The sequence below is a fragment of the Apis cerana genome, linkage group LG13 (genome assembly GCF_029169275.1).
Source record: "Apis cerana isolate GH-2021 linkage group LG13, AcerK_1.0, whole genome shotgun sequence".
Classification (NCBI taxonomy): Eukaryota; Metazoa; Arthropoda; class Insecta; order Hymenoptera; family Apidae; genus Apis; species Apis cerana.
In genome coordinates, this window is record NC_083864.1 from 1820730 (window position 1) to 1832697 (window position 11968).

The following is an 11968-nucleotide window of genomic DNA, read 5'->3' on the forward strand; positions in this document are numbered from 1 at the left end:
AATGAACATTTAATATCATGAATGATTTTATTTTCAATACAATATAACAGCGATAAGTTTTAAAAGCTCTAATTTAGATTCAAGATTGTCAATTATTAATTAATATTACTAATGTTAATTATTATTAACAGAAATAACTTCACACAAACAAAAAGGAAATTATTCATTAAAACATCATATAAAATTTAAAAATTAAAATACTAAAACGTCTAAATTTTGCACATTGTTACACATTATTATCTGACATCTATATTTAACACTATTACCATCTAATATTTAATTGTTTATTCAAATTATTTAAACTTCATATATTTTTCCGTATACATAACTGTATATAATTATAATTTTTAATTAGCATTATTTATCACTCAAATATTATTAACTTCAATTCACTTCATTAATAAGTTATCATCATAAATAAGATACAGCAACATTAGAAAGTCTTATCATTTATCTTTTCTATTTCCTGCTCACTTTCATGATTAGTATTTTCTTCCGATCATTCTTTCCGAGAAACGGATGCTTCGTAGAGGTCAACTCCCTGAAGGCCGTTCTTCCGGGACTGGCAGACGTGTGAGAAGAAGGTTGTATGTAATTGTTAGATAGCAGCTACTCTACTACCTGTAGTCTCCAAGTCTCCAACAGGGACGATGAAACATAGTTGAAGCGACACCTTAGAAGACTGCGTTTGTCCTTGGCTTTACCGATCCGAAATAGATAAGGTAGATTATCACAAAGATTTTCTATTTGCCTGTTATTCTCTCCTCTCATATTAGTATTTATAATGGCATGTATTTGAACACGACGTCAGAGAATTTTTTCATTTCTTTCTCATATTTTTTGCATTATGAAAATATAGAATTAAAATAAGAATAGAACAGGATATTAGTAAATTTATCGAAATTTTACTTTTTCACGAATTTCAATTAAAATTTTTTATGACGTATATATAATGATAAAATAAAATTGTTATCAAATTGTAATGATTTTAAAAAAAATTTTTAAAGAAAATTGATATGACGTAATCCATTGATTTAACATAATCCAAATAATATAATAAAAAACAAAATTATGTTAGCACAAATTATTTTTTTTATTTTTTTTTCACAGTTATTGAAAAGTAAACTTTTTGATTTATTTTTTATATTGAATTTTGAATTATTTTATATATTTTTTTATTTATTATGTTTTATATATTATAGCAAAGTGGTTAAATAAAATTCTATTTCAATTCACGAAAGCGTAAACTGTTTAATAAGTTTTTTCATTTTTCTTTTTAAAATCATTTGTCATATTTTTTTTATTTTTTTCGTTGTACATATGTATATAACAAACTGTTTAAAAAAATCCATTCATGTTGGAAGTAATATTTTAATAAATTCACCGTATATATAATATATATTTTAATATAACAAAAGACGTATAATAAAAATTGTATTCATTTTTCAATAGAAACTTATAAAAATATAATTTTTTATGATTAAAAATTATAATATTTTCATGTTAAAATTAATAGCTGATAAAAGATTAATAGAATAATCGAATAGATTGATGAATAATTTTTGAAATTTAAAAATTTAAATGATTAATAATACTATTTTAATATTAAAAAAATTTGATTATTTAAATGATCGATTATTTATACATAATATACATAATAAACATTTAATTATAAATATATATTTGTATTCTGAAATAATATTTAATAACGATAAATTTATTTTTCATAATTTTCTCTTACTAAATATACATTTATTTATGTAATAAGCATTCATATTTAAAAATTATTTAATTTCTAATTATATTATAATAATTTAGTAAATTTGATTTTTTCTAATTGATTATTCGAAAAACTATTTGTTTAATCAAATTTATTTTCGAATTAATCCGAATGATTTACGTTGTATACAATAATTTAATATTAAGAAATAAATTAATCACAAATCTTATTTATAATTTACGCAATAACCCAAAAAAATCTAATGACATGTAAAAATATGTAAGGAATTGAATTTTCTTCTTGGAATTATTTTCTTGATTTTTCATTTAGTATATAAATCTAATTAAAAGTCTCATTAATATCTTTGAATATGAAATATAGATCAGAAAGAGTATACAAACTGTGTTCCTAAAGATTTTAATTTATATATCTGTATAACTGTTTTTCCGAAAACTTTCTGATACTGGTCAGTGTTAATGAATATCTTATCACGTCATTAAAATTTTTATCAACGAATCTTTGAATAATAACAAAATACAAATATTATCGAAATTTGAGGAAAATATTTTTTATGAAGATATTATTGTATTTTTCAATAAACTACAATTTCTTTACATAACATTTAAATATTATATAATGTAATTAATTATAAAGTATATTTTTTTCAGTATAATTATCATAATATTTATATATGTGTATATTTATAATATATTTACAATATATAATTATTAATTATTAATTATAAATATATTATAAATATATTTTGAAATGAAGAAAAGACAAATATATAATAAAAATTTATTAATTATTTAAAATACATATTAAAATATAAATTATATCTAAAATATTAAAAATTATAAGTAATTGACTACATTTTCAAATTGGCATTTTTCTCAATGTAATTGCATATTACTAAGCAGCTGTAAATCTGAGAAATCGACTGAAAAGTTCGAACGTAGAGTATTAACCTATCGCAGAAAACCCGTTATAACTCACGAACAGTGTACATATATATATATATATACATATACTGAGAACATTTCGAAAGAGTGAATGCGTATGGATAGGGCTTTATGCTCGTCTGAACGTTGAATCCGTCCCCTGTCGTCCCACCAGGATCCCCCACTCTGATAGTTCGAGTCCATCCCTTCAGTGGCTCGGCAGTGCGCGTTCGATACATGGAATCGCCTCGTGGTTCTCGGAAGGCAGTAGACTGTCGTCAGCCACGCCAGACGGCGCACTGCTCGCACGCTCATTGCTCTCTCGTCAGAGATACTCGCCCACTGGTTCACCCACGGCTGCTGTTACCTCGCTCTCGCGACCTCCCTCTCTCTCTCTCTCTCTCTGCTGCTGGCAGCAGCACACTCGACTTAGCGGGCCGCCAGTTACGCAATAATAACAACGCCGTCAGGAGGTGTAGCATGCGCGTACTGTGCCACCTATACGCCGACGAACGACCCTGGAACGATGAGCTGCCGGTCCGTCGTCGTCGCCGCCGCTTCTGCTATTACTGCTGCTGCGATCACTTGTTGAAAACCCAATAGGAGAGCGCGCATCCGTATTGCAAAACAGTCATACTACACGAGCATTTTCGTTTGGGTGGGAAGAGATTGTGGTGATAGTAGTAGTGGTGGTGGTAGTGGTGGTGGTGTCGACCAACAGGAGCGTGGAAAGTGCGTGTAGTGTTGTTGAACAGGAATTATCTTACAGGAAGAGTGATGAATAGTAACGTAGTAGACACGGCAGAAAGCGGATTGATTTTGTGCCGAGTGAGTGGCGCGGATCAAATGTTCGATACGCGACACGCGCTTCGAGATCCTACCTTGCGGTGGATCGAATCAATTTCTTGCTGTTTGAATCAAGGATGAATAAACGAGGAATCGCAATGCTTATAGTGTATCACAATTATTCGCTCAAAGCATCGTTATCTTTGTTATCTGTCGAGCGAAGATTCGAAACGCAGAAATTGACTTCTATAAGTCTCTACCACAGAAAATTCATGTGAGAAAGAAAAAGAAAATTCCGTGATGGATACTTGTTGAATCATTGACTGAAATCGTATCGTTATATTATTCTTGGGACCCATGTGACAAAAGGAAAAGGAATGACATAAGAAAGATATATCGTTGGAGAAAAACACGAGGTGCACGTTCGAGAGAAGTACACGAAGTGGTAAGTACACGAAATATGTCGCGATTAGGCGCCAATGACGTCAGACAAGAGTCGTGGAGCCGTGTAAGTCGTAAGAGGAATTCGTTTGTGGAGTTTGCGGTGCGTTTACCGACACGTTCACGTCGATGTGTTCGTTATATTACTGCTGGCGATAGTAATCGTAGTAGTAACGACAACAGTATCTGTCAGAATAGTATTGGTGCTGGTAAGAGTTGTGTAGTGGTTTCGGTATCAGTGTTGCCGAACAGAAGAGTGGTGGGGCTAAAGGAGAACCCGTGTGGAATTGCTGCGTGGTCCGTCGTGGTAGCCAATTATATTTTCTACGTGTGTGCTACGCGGGCAATGACTAACTGCTCGCCGTTAAGTGTGTTAGTAGGAGATATCGTCGACGGACTCGTTTTTGCGTTGGTGTTACCGTCTACGTCAGCACCGGTCGGACGGGATTTGCATAGCAAACAGATTGACGCGCTAGTAAGTGGATAACGAGAGAGGAGTCGCGACTTTGTGTCCCACCGCGTACCAAAGAGAAAAGGATAGTGTATGTCTCTCTGTGCTGCTCTCATGTTTCTGTAAGAAAGAAAGAGCGAGGAGAGTAGAGCCAAGAGACGCAGACGACGGGGCAAATGTGGAGCTTAAAATAGAAGAGTGACTTCGGCTTAAGTACGCGCCAGGGGGACAGGCAAATAAAGAGTAACCGAAGAGGGTGTCTTCTTTCCGATTTTCTTCCAAGGAAATCATTACTGTGCTTCTGTGATACGTTACTCTAATATGTTTGGTACTATTACGATCGTGGTCATATAAGAAGACAAAAGACAGAGATAGTATATTTATATGTACAGAAAGTTTTTCATTTACATCCCGTGTAAAAATAATAAATGAAGACTAATATTGAAAAAACGACGATTGGTTATCGTATCAGAAATTTCGGTAGTGAGTGTTCTGTGATAACGTAGTGTGAATCGAAGAATGAAAAAAAGCAAAGTGTGATTCTTCATTCATTTTTGTCAGTCTGACATTTTTTAATTTGAGTAAAAACGGATTATCGTAACCGACAAACTGGAGGCGTCTGCATCTCGATCTCTCCTATAATGGATCGTGACTCGCGTTCGTATTCCTGCGGAGGCTGCGAGAGGACCGAGGTCCGAGCTATGCCGATGGAGTAACAAGTGAGCGGCGAAGCGGCGTTGCCATGACGACAGGTGAACCATGAGCTATACTCCTCTCTCCTATCTCTCTTTCTCTTTCTTTCGCTCTGTTTTTCTCGCTTCTTATCCAGTCTTTCCTTTCCTTCGGTCTTTCCTTTTCTTATCTCGTCTCTCTCTCCTTTTCTTTTCTATACCTGCCCGCGCGCGTGTACGAATCCTTTCCTCTCTTGGAATCTCCTATTTGTTCTCTTTCTTCTTGTCTCTATCTCCATCTCCGTCTTCGTTCGTGTTCCACCTCCCTTGTAACTTCCCGTTTGCCGACCCTCTTAGAATCTATCCCTCTCTTTTTATCCCTCCTCTCTTCCTATCTTTCTTTCTTTCGTTCTTTGGCCGATTCTCGCAATTGTCCCTCTTCTCGTCTCTGACCCCGTATACTTACGAGATACGGCGCGACAACAGTGCCGTCTGTCTTCTTTCTTCTCAGCATAAACCGCATTTATCTACCTGTCTCCGCTTCGTGGCCTTTCTTTCCCCTCTTGATTCTCTGTCCTCTTCTCATATTCAAGCTCAGTTTCTTTCTTTTTCCTCAACGGTCTTCCCTCGTACGTATTTCCCACTCTTCGAAGGAACCGTGTAATCTCTCGCGCTCTCTCACACTCGCTTACGCTTGGTGAGCACTCGGTGAACGCCGTTGTAGCATGCCTAACGCGTAGGCCGCGCGATATTCCAAGTACGCTTGGCTATTTTCATGCTACGCCAGAAAGATACCTAGCGACGCGCCACGCTTGTAGGTGACACGACACCGACGACTGATCGTCGATTGCTGTATAAAATCGAAATCGGACAATTAGAATGACTAACCTAGGAATTATTGAAATTCTTTATTTGTGTAATTAGATAATTTACGAGGAAAGGATATCAAATTACTCATTATTTTTCCCTTTTTTAATTATTGGTTATTTTTTAATTATTATTTCAATATTTTTTTAACTATATTGCTTCTGTTATATATTAATGTTATATATATAATGTTATATATAAAATCATTACTTAAAAATAAAGAATATTAAGTTATTGTACCATTTCAATGAATTATATGAAAATATTATATATATTTTTTATATCATTATATATATACAAATATATATGAATAATTTATTCGTTCGCAGATATTAAATAATATCTTTTTCATTGTATATTTATCAATATTTTATATATAAAATCTATGAATATTATTTTTTAAATATAAATATATATAAATTTTTCACTTATTTTAACATTGATATTTTCATTTTTAGCTTTTTAGAGCATTTTTTGTTATATTTTAGTTGGAAGATTCATATGTAAAATATTTGGAGTAAATTGATTATATTTAATATAAATATATATTATATATACTATATATATATACTATATATATATTATATATATATATATATATATTTAGTACACACAATAATTTATTAAATGTTTTAATTACTACAAATATATGCATTTATAAAATATACATATATATATATATATATATATATATATATATATATATATATATATATATATATACATGCATTTATATTTTAGTAAACAAAATTATTAAATAAATAATATTAAAATAAACAAAATTTAAAATATTTTAAAATTTATTGAATGAGAATTTTATTATATTTCTTAATATTATATATAAAAATTAAAATTACTTATTTTTAACATCATAAATTAATATAATATATATAAATTAATATAATTAATATAATATATATATTAAATAAATTTTAAATAAGTTATTAATTTTAATAAAAATGATACACTTTTTTATTTAAATAAAATTATAATATTAATATTAAAAATAAATAAAAAGATAATTAAACAAAAGCATCAAATTTTTTTTAATAATATTAATCTTAAATTTATCTTAAATCGATTTGATCAGATGAATTTTTGCATAATTTTTTTAATATAAATTTCAAGCTTGTTCATACACAAAATCACTCCTTTCAACTTTTAAATATCATTACTTATTATCGTCTGCTAAATTTTTTCCACAAATTTTTTATTAATCTTATACCTAATTAATATATTTTCAAAATTAAAATAGTTTTTTATAATTCTAACTATATATATATATGAATAACTGCTTTATTATATGAAAAATGAAAGTTATTTTCTAGCTATTTAAGTAGTGAATTTATTCTTCGATTAATGTTTTGGAACTTTTTTCTTTGTTTACATCACAATGGTATATTAAAATTACTATTCTTGTATTTTTTACACTACTTTTTTAAGTATATTTACATTATATTCTATATATTAATAGGAATTAAATGAATATTTTACAATTAATTTCATCAATGTATATAAATATTTTCAAGCTACCATATATCATAAATAAATATTTATTTGATTCTAGCGAATTATCTTGAACTGCTTAATCTGATTAAACATATTGCTGCACAAAATTGTGAGCTTATTACATATTTATAATTATTTTAACTAAATAATTATTAAAAATAAAAAATTAAATATTTATTATTTAATATAGTATTATTTATAGACTTAGATTATAATAGGATTCTTCTTATAATATAAAAAATAAACATAAAATAAATATACAAAAATATTTCAGATTCATTAAATTTGAAGGAATATTATTGTTAAATAATTATTTTTTTTGTTAGAATAATAGAAATAATTCTATTATTATTTAAGATTGTGAATAAAAATATATTACATAATATTTTGTAATATTTTGTAATAAATATTTGTAAATTTCTATTTTTAATAATTATTCATTGAATAAAATAATTATAAAAGTGAGTTTATAATTTTTTATGGTATATATCACAATAGATTTTTTTTATTTATATTTTTTTAATTTTAATGGAAATAATTTTACGTTAAATTACTTATTAGAAAAATGTTTGCTCAATCAGAATAGTAAAAATATTATATTATATATAACTGAAAATATTTTATACTTCCAGTTAATGCTATATATTGAGATAATTAATAAAGAATTCATTTGAATTCTTTTGATATTGATCAAAACATCAGAATAATATATTTTATATTAAGCATGAGAATAGATTGAAAGTGTTTAATTAAAACTTAATTTTGCTGGAAGATATCTCATTCAAACAAACAAATTGAGACACATGCCAATAATTAAAACTGGTAACATAAAAATTTTTTCTATATTTCTAAAATAAAAAAATCAGATTAAGAAATTAAAAGAATGAATACACAATATAAATAAAATTATGAAATGAAACTATTTTTATTTTATTATTTTATTATTTTATTTTATAATATCATTTTACATTTTCATTGTTAAAATAACATTTTATGAATGCAAACAATCGTATTTATTTTTTAGGTATTTGATTTTAAATATTTAAAATATTCATTTATTCATTCAAATATTTAAATCATGAAAGATATATGATGAAATACTGGGAAATACAATTTATTCATTTTATATTTGAATTGAATATTTTGCAATTTTTGTCATTTATTTGTATATATATATATATATATTTGATTGACAGTAATGTCAATCATATATAATTTATAACTTAAATTCTTGCATTGAAGTGCGTCATATATTTCATAATAATATACTTTTGGTTTGATATAAATAATGTAATATATATTATTTGAATAATATATTTTTAATATATAATTTTTTTTTGCTAAAATTTTATGAAAATTGTTTAATTTTCAATCATAAAATTATACATTATTAAAAATAAAATTATAGAGTAATATACACAAATATAAATTTTTCAATTTATATAATATTAATCAATTTATATAATAACAATGTCAAAAATTATTATTATTACTTATACATATTCAAAATTATAAATATATATCCAAAATATTGTTTTCAATTCTTAATGCAAGATTATATTGTTAAATTACGAGAAAAGTTTTCTCTCAGCAGCTCAATATTGAAGACGCAAATAACACATATACATATAATATGTATATGTCGCAGATTTTCTAAGAAGAAATTCCATTGATATTTATAGGTTTGAAAATTTTTTTTATGATGAAAATTCAGTTTTGTATAAATTCGAGAAAATTAATTTAAAATGAAAAAATATTATTAATTTGTTGATATTGTTTTATGTGATTTTAACATATATTGAATGATTAAATTATTATGAACACTTCGATATTACTAATTATTTGAAGTTAATAACGAATTTGAATTGTAATATCTAGTATTTATTGTAAAAAGTATTATTTTCATGATAACAATAATCATGATATAAATATGAAATATACAATAAAATATATTTTACATTTTTTTTATTTGCAATTGTAATCAAAAGTATAATTTCAATATTTAAAATTTAACATTTGACAATGAAAAATTTTTTCATTATTTTTTTATATTTAATCTTGCAAGTTACAATTTATTTGAAATTTTAAAATATATAAATTCGTATTTGATTCCAGCAAATTTGCTACTTAAAATCGCTATGATATGTTAAAAACAAAAATATATTTAATAACAAAAAAATATTATTTAGAATTTATATGTTTTCAATTTTATTCTTGATTGAAATTCAAATAAATTGTAATTTTATAGAATTCATAATAATTTTATCAATCATTGGTGTGAAGACATTATTATTTAAGAAATTTATGTATTACACACGAAATTTATTGATTTATTAGAAAATTTTGATTAATCTTGATTATAATTATTCATTATGGAATCAATGAAATTTAAATCAATTATTATTATTAAATCAATTAGTAATTTCAATGGAATTTTTGTGATGTTTTTGATGTGTCGTGTTTTCAAAAAGTTTAAAAAAAAAATTCAGAAATGAAATTGGGAAAACAGTTGCGAAACGTTGGCCTAGATTCAAATCTTATTTCATACATATAGTTACATATATAGGTACATATATGAATGATTTGAAAAATCTAGTTTTATCGAAATATTATTCAATATATATACTTAATGAAAGTTTAAAATTTATTTATAAGTATAATTTAAAAGTAAAAAAAAAGTAAAAAAAAGTTGAAAAATTAATTCACTTGTTTTTTATTTAGTTACTTTTTTTATTTTTTAAATGGAAAATTCTAATATTAATAAATTTTTCAATAGAAAATTTTAATTAATCTTTGTTATTTTTTAATTCTAGATAGATTTAATAAGTTTAATAATTAATATAATGAAAAATATAATAATATTGTTGTATATTCAATATTTTTTATTATAACTTTAACTTTAACTTTGATTAAAATTTATTAAAATATTTTAACAAAATTTTAATTGTTTTTTAAAAATTTAAAAATTATTAAGTGAAATAAAATATTGGAATTCGTAATAAAATATGTTACGTAAAAGATAATTAACAGTATTTTTGTTCTAATAAAAGAAAAATATTATAATTGAGAATCTTGTAACAAGAAAAAATTAAATTAATTTTGAACATTATTAAAATTAAAATTACAAAAATTAATAAAATTATTATTTTAGATTAAAAAGAAAATAATAAATATCAAAATTAAAGAAATTACTAAAAATTACTAAATATTAAAATAAATAACTAAAACTTAAGTGAAAAAAATATATATTTAATATTTAACATTTTAATATTTGATATTTATAATATTATATAATAATTAATAGTCATTGAGTTAAAAAGTTTTTTTCAATTTTGAAATTATCTTTAATTTGCACTGAAATTAATAATTTAAAAAACACATTAATATAAAATATTGATTTATTGTTTTATTAATCAAAAATTTCATGTTAAATGTAAGAAGTTCTGCATTTGACAAAATGATAAAATAAGAGCAAATTCAAATTTATCAAATCTGTATTTAATTTATACACGAAGTAGAATTTTTTTTTAAATATATTATATAATAATCCAAAAATGTCAAATTTCAATCCGCTCTCATTTCAGTTGTAAAGTTTTGAATTTTAGTATTAAAAGTTAAAAGCAAGTGCTTAAATTCGATTAAAATGTAAAATGACTCTTATCTTTGACAAGACAATTAAATATGTAACTATATTTAATTTGGTGGTCAAATTTTCTTTAATAGCTAGAGTTCCATGTCGAATATTTGGAAAATTTAGTTATGCGAATTGTACATTCGTTCAGTGATACCATAAAGTAGTTACAGCCATATAATAAGCTTAAAAGCACTTGAATGCACTCGCTTTTCTCGTTCAAACTGTATTTTCGATTTTCGATTTTAACTTTGACGGCTTCAATGACATAATCTTTTTTTTGTAATTTTTCAATTAAAAATAATATTAAAATTGTGTAAATTGTGTTAACAAAAATGTTGCATGTAAAACTTTTTCTTCGAAATGCAAATTATTACTTTTATCTATTTTCTTCTCTTATCTTTTATATTTTTATCTTAATCAAATATTATTTAGCGTATTATATATTCTTATTTCAAAATTATTATGTGTGAGTGTATGTGTGTATAATATGACTTATATGCATTTTCTACATAAGAACATTATATATTATATTAACTATGTGCTTATGTGCGTTTAATAAGTTAAATTCTCTTTCTTCAGCAAAAATTACAATGTTTATAAAGAAATCAAGAATGTATACAAACCATCTATATATCTTAATTTTTTTAATTGTTATTGTATAATATAAAAAAGAATTCAAAAAAATTAATATTATTATTAATAATTATTTATTATTATAGATAGATATTAGGAAATAATTTTATATTTATATTATGTAATAGAGTTTATAAACTAAGGAATTGAATAGAAAGAATAAATCATTAAGATATTTCTTATCATATTCTTATTCTTGTAATAAAATTATTATCTTATTGAGTTAAATCTAATTAAAAAATTATATAATTTTAATTTAGTTATATATAGTTTTTTCTAATGAAATAATTTTAATAAAAAAGTGAATAGTTGTAA

At 24.9% G+C, this 11968-nt stretch overlaps 2 protein-coding genes across 3 annotated transcripts in view; one reads left to right on the forward strand and one right to left on the reverse strand.

Annotated features, from left to right (window-relative positions):
- The window catches only part of LOC107996965 (uncharacterized), a 48110-nt gene extending 47339 nt beyond the window's left edge, over positions 1-771 (reverse strand). The window contains exon 1 of the mRNA XM_028666308.2: positions 622-771. Within this exon, the coding sequence (XP_028522109.2) occupies positions 622-771 (150 nt within the window). The remainder of the gene's footprint in view (positions 1-621) is intronic.
- Positions 772-1603: 832 nt separating this feature from the next.
- Positions 1604-11968, forward strand: part of LOC107996989 (uncharacterized) — a 70822-nt gene continuing 60457 nt past the window's right edge. For both annotated transcript variants that reach the window (XM_062083466.1, XM_062083467.1), the window contains exon 1: positions 1604-5091. In XM_062083466.1, coding sequence (XP_061939450.1) covers positions 5082-5091 — 10 coding nt within the window. In that variant the 5' untranslated portion in view covers positions 1604-5081. The remainder of the gene's footprint in view (positions 5092-11968) is intronic.